Source organism: Hypanus sabinus, chromosome 4 (assembly GCF_030144855.1).
Source record: "Hypanus sabinus isolate sHypSab1 chromosome 4, sHypSab1.hap1, whole genome shotgun sequence".
In the NCBI taxonomy this organism is placed as follows: domain Eukaryota; kingdom Metazoa; phylum Chordata; class Chondrichthyes; order Myliobatiformes; family Dasyatidae; genus Hypanus; species Hypanus sabinus.
Genome location: NC_082709.1, coordinates 5,971,227 through 5,991,009, shown reverse-complemented (window position 1 = coordinate 5,991,009; position 19,783 = coordinate 5,971,227). Strand labels below are relative to the sequence as shown.

The 19,783-nt window shown below is 39.2% G+C and overlaps 1 protein-coding gene and 1 long non-coding RNA gene across 2 annotated transcripts in view; one reads left to right on the top strand and one right to left on the bottom strand.

The window, feature by feature from the left end:
- Positions 1-1,245: 1,245 nt before the first annotated feature.
- LOC132392452 (uncharacterized) lies at positions 1,246-19,779 on the top strand. Its single transcript, XR_009511548.1, has 3 exons — positions 1,246-2,970; positions 4,570-4,698; positions 18,143-19,779. It is a non-coding gene; the product is annotated as an uncharacterized LOC132392452 (long non-coding RNA).
- LOC132392450 (inactive dipeptidyl peptidase 10-like) overlaps positions 2,993-19,783 on the bottom strand; it is a 905,047-nt gene continuing 888,256 nt past the window's right edge. The window contains exons 23-26 of the mRNA XM_059966307.1: positions 17,878-17,936; positions 16,931-17,003; positions 8,999-9,072; positions 2,993-4,672 (exon numbers count right to left, since the gene is read on the bottom strand). Coding sequence (XP_059822290.1) covers positions 4,535-4,672; positions 8,999-9,072; positions 16,931-17,003; positions 17,878-17,936 — 344 coding nt within the window. The 3' untranslated portion in view covers positions 2,993-4,534. The remainder of the gene's footprint in view (positions 4,673-8,998; positions 9,073-16,930; positions 17,004-17,877; positions 17,937-19,783) is intronic.

Here is a 19,783-nt window from a genome sequence, read left to right as displayed (position 1 = left end):
ATCGGGTTGGAGGCGACCCAGACAGAATATAAGGCGTTGCTCCTGCACCCTGAGAGTGGCTTCATCATAGACTGACATGGTGGAACAGAAATGTGAATTAATATGTTTGACTGTCGGGAAGTCAGCTTTTGTTGCATGGATTGGAGGTGTTCGATTGTATCCCAATTTACAACAGGCTTCACCAATATAGAAGAGGCTGTATTAGGAGCACTGGATACAATAGATGACCCCAGCAGATACGCAGGTGAAGTGTTGCCTCACCTGGAAGGACTGTTTGGGGCCCTGAATGAAGCTGAGGGAGGAGATGAATGGGCAGGTGTAGCAGTGGGGCTGCTTGCAGGGATAGGTGCTGGGAGAGAGATTAGTGCGGAGGGATAAATGGACAAGGGAATCAGGGAGGGTGACATCCCAGTGGAAAGTGGAGGGGGGAGGGAAGCTAAGATGTGTTTAGTAGTAGGATCCCTTTGAAGATGGTGGAAGTTGTGGAGGATGATGTGTTAGAAGCAGAGGCTCAAGGGGTGGTAGGTAAGGACAAAAAGAACTTTATCACTGTTCCAACAGCAAAACGATGGGATGAGATGGTTGATTGGGAAATGGAGGAGATGCGGGTGAGGGCAACATTAATAGTGGAGAGAGGGAACCCCGTTTTTTGAAGAAAGAGAACATCTCTGATGTCCTGGAACGTTAAGCTGTATTCTGGGAACAGATGAAGTGGAGGTGAAGAAACTGAGAAAAGGGAATAGCAGGGGTTAGGGTGTGATGAGGTATATTCAAGATAACTGTAATAATCAGTTGGTTTATAAAAGATGTTGGTTGACAGTTTGTCTTCAGAGATGGAGGCAGAGAAATTTGAGAAAGGGGAAAGAGGTGCCAGAGATGGAACAAGTGAATTTAAAGGCAGGGTGGAAGTTAGAGGCAAAGCTGATGAAATTGCCAAGGTCAGCATAGATGCAGGAAGCAGCACCAATGCAGTCATCAATGTAGAGGAGCAAGAGTATTGAAATATAAGTCCCTATGATATTGCTCTCAATGTTGTTAAACTCATGCAGTTTTTCTGCCTGTGGATTTAATTGTGACTTGAACAATGAATACTGAATGATACACCAATAGTAGAAGTTGGAAAAATCTAGAAAAGATTTTAATGATGACTCTGAAATATCATCTTTCTGAAGGTTGTTCCATTATGGAAAGTTAGATAGATGGAGGCTATTAAAATATACTTAATTATTATTATTTTTAATATATTATGAAATCAGATGTGGTAAATAACCCAAGTTACAACCTTGTTGCAGACAAGAGAACCACTTTAGTTCTTGGGATGTTATCTGAAGTTGTGGTAGTTTGCCCATAAAACTCTTATCACTTGTTAAGTTCTCATGCCAGATGATGAGTCTGATCTCTGCTAAACTGAAAAATTTTATATTGTTAGATACAATTGAAGTATAGAAAATTTTGATTTTCAACCTGTCAGTAACTCAGTGACAATTTGTGACGGACAATACCACAGCTGTTTTTACAAAGGTATTCTACATTGTCACAGCAGTGCTCAGTCAGGACAGACTGGAGAACTCGTCTAGTGAGGCTTTATGAGTAGAGCTGAGGAAAAAGAAAGGCATGACCACATTGTAAAACACTCAACAGTCCATGGGATTTAGAGGAGCAAATTTGTAGAGAGGTTGCAGACAGTTGCAAGAAACATATGGTTGTGAAGTAGGTGATTTCAACTTTCCACATATTTTCTGTGACTCTCATACTGTAAAATGGCTGGATGGGAAAGTGTTTGACAAATGCTTTCAAGAAAGTTTCCTTAATCAGCACATTGAAGTCCTTGCCAGAGAGAGTTTGATACTAGATCTTCTATTAGGAAATGGGACAGAGGAACACTTTGCATTTAGCGATCTTAATGACTTTAGCTTCAAGGCCAATTTTGATGTTATCTGAAAGAATCTGTCCAATGTGTATTGGGACAGGTTGTTTTCTGGCAAAAATATACTTGGTAAGAGTGAGGTCTTTAAAAGTGACGTTTTGAAAGTGCAGAGTTTGAATGTTTTTGTCAGAATAAAAGGTAAGGATAACAAGTTTAGGTAACCTTGGTTTTCCAGAGATAACAAGGTCCTATTTTAGAAATAAGATAATGCATTGCAGATACTGTATAGGCAGGTAGGAACAAATGAGGTGCCTGAGTACAAGAAATGCAAGAGAACCCTTAAGAAGGAAATCAGGAGGGCTAAAATAAGACATGAGATTGCTCTAGTAGACAAGCTAAAGGACAGTCCCAAGGGCTTCTACAGATTTATTAAGGATAGCAAGGGTCAAAATTAGTCCTCTGGAAGATCAGAGTGGTAATCTATGTGTAGCGTCAAAAGAGATGGGAGAGAACTCAAAATGGAATTTTCATCTCTGTATTTACTTGGAAAATGTACACAAAATCTATAGTTGTGAGGCAATAGAGCAGCAAGGTCATGGATCCTATGCAGATTACAGAGGAGGAGGTGTTTTCAGGGTGGATGAATTCACAGGGCCTGACAAAGTGTTCGTTTGGACCCTGTGGGAGGTTAGTGGAGAAATTGCGAGGGCTCTTTCAGAGATATTTAAAACATTCTTAGCCCTGAGTAAGGTACCAGATGATTGGAGGAGAGCTAATGTTGTTCAGCTTTTAAGAAAGTCTCTAAGAATAAGGAAGGAAAATATTGGCTGGTGAGCCTGACATTAGTAATGGGAAAGTTATTGGAAGTTATTATAAGTGACCGGATATATAAGTACTTGGATAGCCAGGGACTGGTTAGGGATAGTTAACATGATTTTATGTGTGGTAATTTATGTGTACCCAATTTTGTAGAGTATGTTGAGCAAGTTGCCAGGAAAGTTGATGATAACAAGGCGGTGGATGGTGTCTTCAAGGCCATTGACAAGGTCTTACATGGGAGGCTGGCCAAGAAGATTCAGTCACTTGGCACGCAAGATGAGGTGGTAAGTTGGATTGGACATTAATTTCACAGAAGAAGCCAGAGCGTGGTAGTTGAGTATTGCCTCTCTGACTGAAGGCCTGTGACTAGTGGTGAGCCACAGGAATTGGTGCTGAGTCTGTTGCTGTTTCTCATCTATATCAACCACCTGGATGATAATGTGGTTAACTGTATCACCAAATTTGAGATGACACCAAGATGGGGGGGTTTAGTGGACAGCAATGAAGACTGTCATGGCTTGCAGTGGAATCTGGACCAGCTGGAAAAATGAGTTGGAAAATGGCAGATGGAATTTAAAGCAGACAAGTGTGAGGTGTTGCACTTTGGGAGGGCCAAGCAGAGTAGGTCTTGCACAGTGAGTGGGAGGGTATAGAGAGTGATAGAACAGAGGGATTGAGGAGTATAGGTCCATAATTCCTCAAAAGTGGAGTCACCGGTAGATAGTATCATAAAGACCATATTGGCCTTCATAAAATCAATGTATTGAGCCCAGGAGTTGGGATGTTATTTTGAAAATGTATAAGACATTGGTGAGGCCTAATTTGGAGGAAAGATGTAAATAAGATTGAAAGATTCCAGAAAAAATTTACAAGGATGTTGCCAGGAGTTGAGGACCTGAGTTGTAGGGGAAGGATGAATAGGGCAGGACTTCATTCCCTGAAGCATAGAAGATTGAGGGGTATACAAAATTATGAGAATAGATAGGGTAAATGCAATCAGGTTTTTTCCACTGAAGTTGGGTGAGAGTAGAACTAGAAGTCATGGGTGAAAAGTTTAAGTGGAACACAAGGGGAACCTGCTTCACTAAGGGTCATGGGGGTCTGGAATGAGCTGTCAGTGCAAGTGGTGGATGTGGGCTTGATTTCATGAAACTTAAACAGACGGAGGGGTCTTATCCGGGTGCAGGTCAATTGGACTAGGCATTTGAATAGTTTGACACAGATTAGATGGGCCGAAAGGCCTGTTTCTGTGCTGTAGTTTTCTATCACTATGACTCTGACTCTAAAGAGAATTGTATAAATTCTATTTATTTATTATGATATAAAGAGAACTTGGATGGTTTTAAATCTGCAAATCACAATGTCTGACAAAAGGATGCACATAATAATTTTATGCCACATTTTGTGCAAATGATAGAACAAAATTAAAAATAAAATAAATATGTGCATTTTCAATGTTTGTTCATACTTCAGTTATTATTAACATATACAGTAGTGAAGCCAAATAAAACACACATGCATAATAGGTGTAGGTGACATTTGCACAATTGGAATTCTGCTTTTTTAAAGTGTACTAACAGGTTTGATGCACTCCCAAAACAGTTTTGCTGTTCCTTTTCAGATAATCTTGGACCTGGCACATGAATTTCAAGTCCTTTTTGCCAGTTATCAGATTAATAATCTCTATAATGTGCTGTTCCTGTAAATTTCTTGTAGTTGCCCTCTCACTTCCACATTTCCACCAACAGTGGTATTTGATGCGGGGTTTTGAGTGTTCCAGACTGTTAGTTTTGTCTTTACAAAGATACTTAGAGTTTACTTTCTTGTTGTTTAAAATTGTTCTTCATTTTATTCATCCTCCTCTGGTTCTTTCTGTAATACAGGCATTTCTTGCTTGAGGCACTCTCTGAAAAAGTTGAGGATTGCACTGTACATATGCCGTTTGCTTTTTTCATCTGTAATAAAGTGGCCTTCATCTGGGTAAATCTGTCTCGCAAGTAAAGGAGTATTGGGTAAGAAATGATGAAATGTTGTTAAGAACATATTAATAAATTATATTTTAAATGTGACCGCACATGGATATAAAATTATTAGTATTTAATAAGAGATTCTGCCAATTAACAAAATTCCCATATGTCATAAACACAAGAGATTCTGCAGATGCTGGAAATTCAGAGTAACACACACAAAATGCTGCAGGAGCTCAACAGGTCAGGCAGCATCTATTGAAGTGAATAAACAGTCAATGTTTTGGGCTGGGACACTTCATCGGGGCTCACATCATTGTATATTTTATTATGAATGAAGAACTTGTTGATTATAAGGTGTCAGGAAGTGGTGCTCTTTAAAATTTGTTAAAAAACAGTTGAGAACAATATTGAAAATATTGCTTTCTCCACCACAGTTATATTTGTACATGTAAGATGAAGTAAACATATTTAAGAATTTAGGTGTCATTGGGTATTTTAATTACAGCATTTAAAAGACACGTGGATAGGTTGAGAGGGAAATGGACATACTCGGTTGCTACTGGGTCAACATGGATGGGCTGAAGGACCTTTATCTTTGTTGTAGTACACTATAAAAATAGTCTAACACTCCACATTCATTGCACCTACTTAATATTTCAGTCATTCAAAATTAAGCTAACAATAATTTTTAAGCATTTTTAATGAATACTAAGAAACCTACCTACTGGGACATAGTCCAGTCATTAATGATTATCATATCAATGCTCAGATGCTCTTCCTTCAATGTTCTGTACTTAAGCTTTATCTCACTTTAAGGCTGTAGATCCCTTTGACTAATTCAAAGATCAGCTTGTCTTCCTTTTTTTGGTGTTTCTTAATCTGAAGTTTTAATACTTCCCCACTTTATCTTAACTCTAACTTCCCCAGCACCAAGGCTACAGTTTGTGGAGTAAGTTACCAAATTTTACCATTTAGTGTCTTACTAGTTTTAATGATAGTACACAACTGAAATAATACTATAAGACATAGGAACAGAAGTAAGCCCATTGAGTCTGCTCCACCATTCCTCCATGGCTGATTTATTATCCCTCACAAAATCCATTCTCCTTTGAAGCCCTTATTAGTCAAGAACCTATCAACCTCAACTTTAAATATACCCAATGACATGGCCTCCACTGCTGTCTGTGGCAATGAATTCCACAGGTTCAGCACAAACTAGTTAAAGAAATTCCTCTTCACCTCTGTTCTAAAGAATGTCCTGCTCTGAGGCTGTGTACTTTGTCCTAGACTCCTCCCAACAAAGGGAACATCTTCTCCACATCCACTTTATTTAGGCCTTTCAATATTTGGTATGTTTCAATAAGACTTCCCTTCATTCTTATAAACTCTAGTGAATACAGACCCAGAGTCAGCAAGTACTCCTCATATATTCACCCCTTCATTCCTGGGATCATTCTCCAGAACTTCCTCTGGACCCTCTCTAATGTGAGCATATCCTTTCTTAGATAAAGGGCCCAAAAGTTCTCACAATAATCCAAGTGCAGTCTGACCACTGGCTTATAAAGCCTCAGTATTACATCCTTGCTTTATATTCTAGTCCTCTTGAATTGAATGCTAACAATGTGTTTGTCTTCCTTACCACTGACTCAACTTGCAGGTTAACCTTTAGGGAATTCTGCACAAGGACTCGCAAGTCCCTTTGCACCTCTGATTTCTGAATCTGCTCCCCATTTTGAAAATAGATTATGCCCTTATTCCTTCTGCCAAAGTGCATGACTATACACTACCATAAACTGCGCTTCATCTGCACTTTGCCCATTCTCTGATTCTAGGTTCTTCTGCAAATTCCATGCTTCCTCAACATTGATCCTAATCCTAACCCACTCTTTGCCTCCTGCCAGTCAGCTAATCTACTCTCTATGCTTGTATCTTTCCTGTACCATGGATTCTTATCTTGTTTAGCAGTCTCGTGCAACACTTCGTCAAAGGCCTTTTGAAAGTCTAAGTAAGTAATACTCACTGACTCTCTTTTGTCTATCCTGTCTGTTGTTTCCTGAAAAGTTCCACCAGCTTTGTCAGGAAAGCCTTCCCCTTAAGGGAAGCATACTGACTATTTTATCATATGCCTCTAATGCCCCAAAACCTCATTCTTCATAATGGACTCGCAACATCTTACCACTGAAATCAGGCGAAGTATGGAACATCATGGTTTTGAAAGGGGCACGAGACAGGGTTGTGCATGGTCACCACTACTCTTCGTGTTATATCTAGAACCATTAGCTCAATACATCAGACAAAATGAAGATATCAGGGGAATTACTTTTAAAGGGACAGAGCATAAATTGGCTTGTTATGCAGATGACATTTTGATCTATCTAGGGCAACCAAGATACTCTACCTAAGTTGATGCAATCCTTTGAACAATATGGTCAATTATCAGGATACAAGATCAACATAGATAAAACCCAAGTACTTTCATATTACTATAGCCCACCAAGAGAAATTGAAAGTAGATAACCCTGGGCATGGCACACAAAGTCTTTCAAATATTTGGGCATCATTATGCCAAAAAGATTTGGCAAAATTATCAGAATGTAATTATCAGCCTTTATATAAAAAAATTAAGGAAGATGTGGCAAGATGGAACCTGATTCCTTTTTTCAGTCTCAGTTCAAAGATTGAGTCGATTTAAAATGAATATACTGCCCAGACTGTTATATCTCTTTCAGACCCTACCAATAGAGATTAATCAAAATCAATTCAATGAATGGAACAAGATGTTATCAAGGTATATTTGGCAGGGTAAAAGGCCTAAAGTTTGTCTCAAAACTTTGCAATTAGCAAAGGAAAAAGGGGGATGGGGCCTACCTTCTCTTAGAGATTATTATTTTGCAGCACAGTTGAGAGCTGTGATATGTTGGTGCAACCCATCATATGACACTCAATGGAAAAACATTGAGGAGCGGGTACTTCCCATCCCCATACAAGCAATTTTAGCTGATAACAACCTGCAAAGGTACATAAATACTATTGATAACCCGTGGGTGAAATTGACTCTTAAAATATGGAAAACTACTATAAAATAATATAATCTAGAGGGAGATAAGGCAATTCTTAAATGGTGTGCATATGATTTGGATTTTAGACCAAATAAATTGGATACTAGATTTAAGGGCTGTACAGCTAAAGGAATAACAGTTCTTTGCAACATAATGAAAGAAGAAACACTGTTCAGTTTTGAAATGCTTAAAGAGAAACACTTACTAGAAAAACAAGATTTTTATCGGTATTTACAGATGCAACAATATGTTAATAAGATGCTTAAAAGTGTAACCAAGGCAAGTACATGCTTGATAGAGCTATTTAGAAAAGCGTATCATTCAGATAATGGTAGTAGAATCATTTCAAGCATGTATAAGGGGTTGTCAAATCTCAAACCACACTCGACTTCATACATTAAAACAAAATGGGAGAAGGAAGGAGGGATAATTATATCTGAGGAAGAATGGACAACAATATGGAGGTATCAATGGAAGTGTACCAGTTCACAGAAATGGAAGGAATTTGGATGGAAAAACTTGATAAGGTATTTTATTACACCCTCAGAAATCCCATTATGATAGTAACCTCCCTGTTTGCTGGAGAAATTGTGGAAATCAAAATGCAAATTATCATATTTTTTGGGACTGTCCTGTTATCAAAAACTATTGGAGGGGGATACACAATGCCCTACAAGACATCTTTAAATGTGGAATACCCTTAGAGAGTAAGACCATATATTTTTGATATATACCTCAAGAATGGTTGAAAAGAGATAATTATTTAATGAATATACTGTTGGTGGCTGGTAAAAAGACTCTTACTAGGAAATGGTTATCACAGGAGAGCCCAACTTTAAACACATGGATGGAAATTACAATGGACATTTACAAAATGGAGAAGATAACAGCATCTGTTAACCATAAGCTGGAACAATTTGATTCATACTGGGAAAAATAGTTTAACTACATAATGCCTCATAGGCCTGATTTTATTCTCAGAAATCAATGAATCTGTTGTTAAAAAAAAAAGATCACTCCCTACTTGTACATAGTTCTTTCCTTTTGCTTGTTTTTCCTTTCCACTCTTTTCTATAAGTGTATACCTCAGATAAATACTTGGTAGAGATTTGTGATATATCTCTACCAAGAGATATATATGTATGATATATATGTACAATGTCTGAAATACATCTTACGGAAATGTTCGTTTGTTGATGAACTTCAATAAAAAATAAATTACAAGAAAAACTATTGAACATTATTCTCCTAATATAAGTATACAAGTATTATAAACATGATACCTGCATAGTGTAGTTTCTTTCAGCTTTCATCAAATGTTGTATCAGCTCTGCTGTGTGCTGAAAATGTACATTTGCTGCAATAAAGCAAAATAAAATATTTTTATTAATAATTAATCAAAGCTGGTTCATTCTACTGCAGCTAATAAAATTGATTTCAATGAACCTAATTTAATTATACACAACTTTAACATTTATTAAATTATTGAAGTTACTGAGATAGACATAAATCTGTTAAATGTTTTAAAAGTTCTGAGTCTTTTAATCCCCTAGCTGGTTCAAGCTGAATACCGTGTGTAATCTTACCCACCTTAGTTCAGCAAACATCGTTTGCTGGTTCACTGGGCTGAATTGTGCAGGTTACAGAAACATGCCCTTGTTTTCCATCTCTTCAGGCACTTCCCTCTTGATTTATGCAGTGGACAAAGTACCTGAAGAAATACTCAATCTATCCAGTCAATGTGAAAGAGAAAGGTGGTGGAGTATTTTGTGTAACACAGCAGTCTTTCTGATAAAGTATGAGCAGAGTGTTATTGAGCAATGTGTTGCAGGGTTAGAAGGGCAACCTATTTCCAACCAAAGATGGTTGTGACAGTTGAAGAAAATAGCAGGTCATGATATTCTAAAACATCTGACACTGTTCTGCTGCTTGCTAGCAAGATATTGTGGATTTGAGAGATGCTATCATATGGGGCATCAAAGTCTCACTTGGCAGGTAGTACACATTAAGGCTGCTGTCCACTGGTTGTGGAAACAGTTGATACTATATCACTCAAGACAGCAGCTTTGTCTGAAAGAGTGAGTAATATTGGAACTGTGCTAATTCAGGCAAATTGTAAGTATTCTGTAAAACTCCTGACTAGTGAAGGTTTCAGGAACAATAACCCCTTCACCTGACTTGCTATTTTAGCAAATTCTGAGCCTAAATATTTCTAATATTGATGAAGTAGTTCCTAAGTTATTTATGTCTTCCCACCAGCTCAGCCATTTTCTTTTTGTATACATTTGATTCCCGGTGTGGAATGCCTTCCCCCTCAGAGGTCAGAATTGAATTTTACAAATGCTTTCTAATGTAATATTTGGTCTACTACTGCTTTGATGCCTGATTCTTACCTTGTATGTTAAATTAATTTCTTATTAATATTTGGATCAAAGCTGATGTAAGGTTAAGACTCAATTAGTTTTGGCAAAACCCAAAATCCAAATTGAACATTGTTAAATAATAAAGAGCCCTCCTGGCGGTTGTTCTGTTTGCAAGGATAAGTGCCACACCTGCCCCTACACTTCTTCCCTCTCTCCAATTCAGGGCCTCAAATGGTCCTTCCAGGTGAGTCAACACTTCACCTGTGAGTCAGTTGGGGTCATTTATATCGGTGAAACCCAACGTAGATTGGAAAACACCTTCACTGAGCACCTATGCTCCGTCCACCTGAAAAAAGCAGGATCTCCCAGTGGCCACCCATTTTAATTCTCCTTCAATTCTGATTTCGATATGTCAGTCCATGGCCTCCTCCTTTACTGCTGCGATGAGGCCACACTCAGATTGGAGGAGCAACACCTTATAGTTTGTCTGGGCAGCCTCCAGCCTGATAGCATGACCATCAATTTCATGAACTTCCGGTAAATGCCACCCCCCCCCCCATCTTCACCAATCCCCATTTCCATTTTCCTCTCACCTTACCTCCTTACCTGCCCATCACCACCCTCTGGTGCTCCACCAGGTTCTCTTCCTTCCATGCTCTTTTGTCCTCCCCTATCAGATTCCCCCTTTTCCATTTCTTTATCTCTTTGACCAATTATCATCCCAGCTCTTTATTTCACCCCTCCCTTTTTCTAGGTTTCACCTATCACCTACTATCTTGTACTTCTTCCTCCCCTTCCTGACCTTATTACACTGACTTCTCATCTTTTTTTCTCCAGTCCTGATGAAGAGTCTCAGCCTGAAACATCAAATGCTTATTCATTTCTATAGATGCTGCCTGGCCTGCTGAGTTCCTCCAGTGTTTTGTGTATGTTGCTTGGATTTCCAGCAATTGCAAATTTTCTCTTGATCGCTATATAAATGACACTTGACAGCACTGCCAATTGTACCCTGTTTTGCTGATTTTGAAGAGAAATCTAATGCAGTGCAATTAGCTGGATAGTATACTTCAAAGATGAAAATATTTATTAATTATTCAGATTGGAGCAGAATGGATAGTACTGTTCCACAACGGTCAGAACTGTTGTCCCTTACAAACATTAATGACTTTGAGCTTAGGAATGTATAATTTGATATTAGAAAAATATACGATGATATGAAACTGTTGAATAAATGGCAGAACTGAGCTACAATTAAAATTTGGAATAGTTATAGAAACATAGAAAGCCTACAGCACAATACAGGCCCTTCGGCCCACAAAGCTGTGCTGAACATGGCCTTACTTCAGAAATTATATAGGGTTACCCATAGCCCTCTATTTTGCTAAGCTCCATGTACCTATCCAGGAGTCTCTTAAAAGACGCTATGGATTCCGCCACCACCACTGACGGCCCATTCCATGCACACACCACTCTCTGCATAAAAAACTTACCCCTGACATCTGTACCTATTTCCAAGCACCTTAATACTGTGTCCTCTCATGTTAGCCATTTCAGCTCAGGCAAAAAGCCTCTGACTATACACATGATCAATGCCTCTCATGACCTCATACACCTCTATCAGGTCATCTCTCATCTTCCATCGCTCCAAGTAGAAAAGGCCGAGTTCACTCAACCTATTCTCATAAAGCATGCTCCCCAATCCAGGCAACGTATATCCCCTCTGCACCCTTTCTATGGTTTCCGCATCCTTCCAGTAGTGAGGTGACCAGAACTGAGCACAGTACTCCAAGTGGGGTCTGACCAGGGTCCTATATAGCTGCAACATTACCTCTCGGCTCCTAAACACAATCCCACGATTGATGAAGGCCAGTGCATCGTATGCTTTCTTAATCAGTCAACCTACGCAGTCGCTTTGAGCGTCCTATGGACTCAGACCCCAAGATCACTCTGATCCTCCATACTGCCAAGAGTCTTACCATTAATACTATATTCTGCCATCATATTTGACCTACCAAAATGAACCACTTCACGCTTATCTGGGTTGAACTCCATCTGTCACTTCTCAGCCCAGTTTTTCATCCTATCCATGTAACCTCCAACAGCTCTCCATGCTATCCACAACACCCCCAACCTTTGTGTCATCAGCAAATTTACTAACCCATCCCTCCATTTCTTCATCCAGGTCATTTATAAAAATCACGAAGAGTAAGGGTCCCAGAACAGATCCCTGAGGCACACGACTGGAAACTGACCTCCACACAGAATATGACCCGTCTGCAACCACTTTTTGCCTTCTGTGGGCAAGCTGGTTCTGGATCCACAAAGCAATGTCCCCTTGGATCTCTTGCTTCCTTACTTTCTCAATAAGCCTTGCATGGAGTATCTTATCAAATGCCTTGCTGAAATCCATATACACTACATCTACTGCTTTACCTTCATCAATGTGTTTAGTCACATCCTCAAAAGATTCAGTCAGGCTCGTAAGGCACGACCTGCCTTTGACAAAGCCATGCTGACTATTCCTAATCATATTATGCCTCTCCAAATGTTCATAAATCTTGCCTGTCAGGATCTTCTCCATCAACTTACCAACCACTGAAGTAAGACTCACTGGCCGATAATTTCCTGGGCTATCCCTACTCCCTTTCTTGAATAAGGGAACAACATCCACAACCCTCCAATCCTCCAGAACCTGTCCTGTCCCCATTGATGATGCAAAGATCATCGCCAGAGGTTCACCAATCTCCTCCCTCACTGTTCCTGAATCGCCAAGTGTGTGTCTTCAGTCTTCTGTATCTCCTACCTGATGGTAACAGTGAGAAAATGGCATGCCCTGGATGCTGGAGGTCCTTAATAATGGACGCTGCTTTTCTCAAACACCGCTCCCTGAAGATGTCCTGGGTATTTTGTAGGCTAGTGCCCAAGATGGAGCTGACTAGATTTACAATGCTTTGCAGCTTCTTTTGGTCCTGTATGGTCCTGGCCCCTCCATACCAGACAGTGATGCAGCCTGTCAGAATGCTTTCCACGGTACAACTGTAGAAGTTTTTGAGTGTATTTGTTGACATCCCAAATCTCTTCAAACTCCTAATAAAGTATAGCCGCTGTCTTGCCTTCTTTATAACTACATCGATATGTTGGGATCCTCAGAGATCTTGACACCCAGGAATTGGAAGCTGCTCATTCTCTCTACATCTGATCCCTCTATGAGGATTGGTATGTGTTCCTTTGTCTTATCCTTCCTGAGGTCCACAATCAGCTCTTTCATCTTACTGATGTTGAGTGCTAGGTTGTTGCTGCGGCACCACTCCACTAGCTGGCATATCTCACTCCTGTATGCCCTCTCGTCGCCACCTGAGATTTTACCAACAATGGCTGTATCGTCAGTAAATTTATAGATGGTATTTGAGCTCTGCCTAGCCACTCAGTCATGTGTATATAGAGAGTAGAGCAGTGGGTTAAGCACACACCCCTGAGGTGCATCAGTGAGGAAGAGATATTATCACCAATCCGTACAGATTGTGGTCTTCCGGTTAGGAAGTTGAGGATCTATTTGCAGAGGGAGGTACAGAGGCCCGGGTTCTACAACTTCTCAATCAGGATTGTGGGAATGATGGTATTAAATAGCCATAGTCATTGTCAATGAACAGCAATGTTGTATCCATAAACAGTAGGTGTTTATGTTGTCCAGGTGGTCTAAAGCCGTGTGAAGAGCCATTGAGATTGGATCTGCCGTTGACCTATTGTGGCGATAGGCAAAATGCAGTGAGTCCAGGTCTTTGCTGAGGCAGGAGTTCAGTCTAGTCATAACCAAAGTCTCAAAGCATTTTATCACTGTTGATGTGAGTGCTACCAAGCGATAGACATTAAGGCAGCCCACATTATTCTTCTTAGGCACTGGCATAATTGTTGCCTTTTTGAAGTAAGTGGAAACTTCTGCCCATTGCAGTGAGAGGTTGAAAATGTCCTTGAATACTCCTGCTAGTTGCTTAGTTTTCAGTTGCTGGGTTTTCAGAGCCTTACCAGGTATTCCATCGGGACCTTCTGCATTCTGCAAAGCTGGCATTGTCAGTGAAGCTCACACACCACAAAGAAAAAATGAGTTCTTGAGCTCATAGATTTGTGGAACAATGGAAGAGGGCAACTTAAGAACACATTGATGAAAGCCATATATTGTTCCTTAAGAATAATTTCACTCAAACTATTTTTTAAAAGTAGGTGCAGCCTTACAAAGCTAAGCATTTTTCTTAATGATTCTTTTCATGAAGTTAGCCACACATATGCAGATATTTTCTGTGGGAAATGAGCAGCCATTTCCTTCCCAGCACCAGCATTTATAAAACTGCAGTTGTATGGTAATTGTTACTTGGACATTCATCATATAGCCGCAAGTTAATGAATGAAAACTGATGAATACCTCTCAAGCTGTTTAATCAATTTCATTTTCTATTTTTCATAACATAAGGGCATACGTCAGTCGATGGCCACCTCTTGTATCAAGAGGAGGCCACCCTCAGGGTGGAGGAGCAACACCTTACATTACATCTGGGTAGCCTCCAACTTGATGGCATGAAAATCAGTTTCTCTTTCTGGTAAACAAATCCTCTCCCCGCCCCCCCACAGTCTATTCCCTTGTACTTCTTCTTACCTTCCTATCATCTCCCCTTGGATCTGTTTCTCCTTCCCTTTCTCCTATGGTCCACTCTGCTCTCCTATCAGACTGCTTCCTCTTCAGCCCTAGACCTTTCCCTCCCACCTGGCTTCACCTATCAGCTTCTAGCTAAATTCCTTCTCCTCCCCCTATCCACCTACTTTTTTATGGTGGCATCTTCCCCCTTCTGCCTCAATCCTGAAGAAGGGTCTCGGCCCAAAAAGTCGACTCTTCATTCATTTCCATAGATGCTGCCTGACCTGCTGTGTTCCTACAACATTTTGTATGTGTTGCTTTGGACTTTCATTGTCTGCAGACTTTCTTGAGCTTATAATTGACATAAGGGCATAATTTAGAATTCAAGTTTGCTTACTTCAATAAAATATTGGTGACCTACTTGGTGTAGCTATGAAGAAAGCAAACTTGAATTATAAATGAAAATCAATTATGCACCTGTGGCTAACGTGGAAAAAAGTAATTTGTTGCAACCAAGGAGATTCTAGGAGCAAAGCTATTTACAAATGGATGATATGAACATTGTTGCCCTGGAAGGGTTAAATTACAAATCCTGTATGTTCAAATTTTCCTCAAATCTCCAGTTTTACAAAAGTTCCCTTTTTGTCAGTCATGTTCTTCATAATATAAGGATATAGTTTTTTTTAAATTTAGTAATTCAAGGTTGCTTTAAGTAATTACGTTTAGCTGCATATAGAGCCAATATACAGATAAAATAATATGAGGTTTCAGAGAACTTGTACAAAACAGCCACTTCAAACATCCACTTCAGGAATAGTTTTCTTCACTCCTTTCATTTCATATAATGGTACTAATGATTTGTATAGCTTGAGCATCTGGAAGATGGGGAATTAGGTTGGAGAGATTATATGTGTAGTTTTCAATCCATTAAAATAAGACGGTTTGGCCTTCCACTAGGACTTTTATCTTAGATCTCAGTAGGGCAATCAGGAAGCTTTTCTAATGGTTTGTAATCAGTAGTGCAATAGTCTTGAAGCACCAATTTAGCTTTATTTAATACTATAAAACAGGAGGGATATTGGAGGAAAGTCTAGACCATTACTTGCTAGTAGACTTTCACCACCAGAACTGTGATCAATTCTTTTATACTAATATACACATCACCTTCTCTCAGCAAAACCTCCTGCATGTTGCCTCTTAAAGCTTCCATTAAAGGATTACGTCTCAACAGACATTTTTATACCATAAGATCATTAGACATGTATTGCTCCACCATCCATCATGGGTTATTTATTATCCCACTCAACTCCATTCTTCTGCCTTCTCTCTCTATGTTCCTTTTAATGTCCTTACTATCACCCTTTGGCCAAAGAAATTCCTCATCATCTCTGTTTGAAAGGGACATACCTCTATTCTGAGGCTGTACCTAGCTTCCCATCCCCTCACGAAAGGAAACATCCTCTCAATGTTCTTTTTGTTCCTTTAACATTAATATAATCTTTCAAGGTGCATGTCATCTAGAATTATCAACCCTGTTCCCTCCAAATGTTGTCCCCTGCTACCTCAGAAATTTTCCTCACAACCTTTGAATGTTCTTTGAGATATAATTACATTGCTTCTAGTTGTCCTTGTTTGAGAGAGAGTAACTTTCCAAGCCCAAAATAATTTTGGATCCAGATAAGATGTGTGATGAGGGCCATGTGGGTACTGGTTTATTTACGATGACTCCAAATGCAATAAAGAGACATGCTGTTTGGGCACCAAACAAGCTATGCCTTCAACAAACAAAAGCTTGGACACAGGCATTAACAACATCATTTGGAAAGGAAAGCTAGAAATATTTCAAATTTTAAACACAAGAAAGTGTGCAGATGCTGTAAGTCCAAAGCAATACATACAAAATGCTGAAGGAACTCAGGTAAGGCAGCATCTATGGTAAAGAATAGATAGTCAACGTTTTGGGCTGAGACCCTTCCTTAGGAATGAGAAGGAAGGGTGAAAATGCCAGAATAAAAAAGTGGTGGTAGGGGAAGGGGGCTAGCTGGAAGGTATGTGATTGGTGAGGCCATGAGGATGGGAAAGATCAAGGGCTAGAGAAGAAGGAATCTGATTGGAGAGGAGAGTACAGCACAGGAGAAAGGTCAGAGTGGGGACCAGTGAATGCAGAATGTTTAATAACTTAACAAAGAGATTTGCTCAATTGTGAGCAATATATGGTGTCTTACCATCAGCTGTCCCATGTATGATCAGAAAATTTACATCTTTCATTTCATTGGAATTTTGTAGGACACTCGACTCCTGCAAGAAATCAGAATATGATTGGTAATATGAATTTTAATCACAGTGGGATAGAAATTCTGATCCATGTGTGAAGTAATAATATATGCACATTAAACTTATCCTTTTTAAATTTGGATCTAAAGCTAATGATATTGAATTTCAGAGGTGGAGTTTAACTCCTGTTTGTACATTCCTCGTCTGCCATATAGAGTAGAGAAATACATTTCTACTTTGTTATAATTGCAGATCATATAATAAGGATTAGAATAGAATATGCTGTGAACAATAAATTAGGGAGCGTTTCCCCTTTTGAGTTGGTATTTTAGTGGCACATGGCTTCTGCTTCCCCATTGAAACCTTTCCCAGCCCTGACCTACTTACAGGATTGTGGCGTAATACATACATTCAGATGGTTTGGTGGATCATATTTATCAAGAGGGAATCTATAGTCAACACCAGGGGCTACCAACCATTTTTATGCCATGGACTCCTACCATTAACCGAGCTGTCACTGGACCCCAGGCTGGGATCACCTAGTCTAAACAATAAAATATCTATAGGCATCTCATATCATCCTGTAAGAGGAATTGTAACCCTTTATGTTGGTGTTGTGGATGCAATTACAAATTTCTTAATGGAAGCTGGGATGGATAAAAATGATTTTTTTTTATCCATCACAGGCATCGTACCATGACAATTTGTATGCATAGGTAGGAATGGACTAACCAGGAGCAGTCCAGTGTTAAGTTACTGGGACATGGAAGAACAAATGGGGCTTATTGCCTAAATTTTGATGACACTTTTTGATAGTGGACAGAAAGCAGCTTGAAATTCAATCTTTATAAAATGAACAACTTGGTTCCTGTCCATTCATTCCTCTTCCTGAACTCACTTGATAAACATTTACATCTCGTGACGGCAATCCAAGGTATCGTTCTGTGAATGCAGAAGCTGCATGGAGAGAGGAAAAAGAAAATCAATTTAATCCACATTTGCAAACTGTCTTCATGCGCATTAGTTCATGTAAAACAATTTACTGTCTGACTCCCCCTCAGTTGGGCATGGAGTGGATGGGCCGAAGGGTCTGTTTCTGTGCTATAGTGTTTGTGACTCCATTGTGATGTTCTATAGCAGATGAAAGTTTCACTCTTCTTTAGGTACCTGCACTTCTGCACCGAGATGTAACACTGAGCATCATAGGAAGTCATTCCTACCTGTGGCCATCAAACTATACAACTCCTCCCTTGGAGTGTCAGACACCCTGAGCCAATAGGCTGGTCCTGGACTTATTTCCACTTGGCATGATTAACTTATAATATTTATGGTTTTATATTGCTATATTTCTTCACGATTCTTGGTTGGTGCGGCTGTAACGAAACCCAATTTCCCCTCGGGATCAATAAAGTATATCTGTCTTTCTGTAATGGAAATGATGAATTTCACTGTTGGTTTCGATGTGCTTGTAATAGATAAATCTGAATCTGAAACCTTGTTCATGGTTTGTTTTTTGCCTCTAAGCTTGAAGCTTGACTAGTATGTCAAGCTTAGTATCAATAAGGTATGTCTGTCTGTTCTAGTTACTTCGTCAATAATGATATAACCAAATACTGAGTGAGTTAGGATAAAAGCAATGGACCAACTTCGCAGGACTTACAGTAATCCAGTTACCTTGCCCCATGTTAATCAATACACCATGGTACAGTTATTGTGGTATTTATAATTTATTCTCCACTGTTGTCATGCTTAATATCTTACTGAATAGTTGCAGAATGGAGTTTGATTTTAGTTGCTCTCCTTGATGCATGATGAATACAACAATAAAAATATCAACAAAGTGGAGAGAAATTCATTGGAACCAACCTTTAAAATTCTAACATCTCTGACCCATTACTTAAATTGAAAATTAAGTTCAAAGGTAACGTCAATGCTATTGAGTTGTCAGCTGAAGTGGCATGGCAAGGAAAGCAGAGGGCAATATAACTTGATTTGATTTGACTGATGAGTGTCCCACTGAGAAATTTGGTTTAATTTCAATGAATAACCTCAGATCGAATTTAGAGTGAACTGTTAAATATATCATCAAATGTAATGCCAGCTCAACAATTACTGACAAAGAGGAAGATGACAAATGTCTGGCATCAGATTTTCTCATGAACGTTCAGCTTTTTCTAGAAGTAGAAGCAATGATACATTGATTCCTAAATTCATAGTATGACAAACTCTACCTTGCATATATCTATATCATCACCTCAATCACTTGTTCAAAAAAATATCTGAACAAAAATGTTTGTTCAAAAATGCCCAATAAACTCCACATTATCTAAGTTCCTTTTTGTCCATTTAACTTAATACGTTCCCTTGTATATGTCCTGTTCAAAGCTGAATTAAATATTTAGTGGCGAACAAAGAGATTAAAGCACAATGTTTCATTAAAAAGTGATCACTGTGAATTATTTTTCTGTACATTATCTTTTTGGGTAACTAGACTTTACAATTAGAGCATCTGATGTTCAGAAAGGGAAGGGGTCAGGATTCCTCCTGTATTTTGTGTGTGTTGCTCTGGATTGGCAGCATTTGCAGAATCTCTTGTGTTTATTCATTTCCATAAATGCTGCCTGACCTGCTGAGTTCCTCCAGCATTTTGTGTGTGTTGCTTTGAATTTCCAGCAACTGCCAACATTCTCTTATTTATAAATATCTGATTATTTCTCCTTGTTGGCATTGACTGTAGTGAAATTTGCATTTCACAACGCTGAAATACTACTTACCAGAATGCCAATGCTTATGTGAAAGGATCT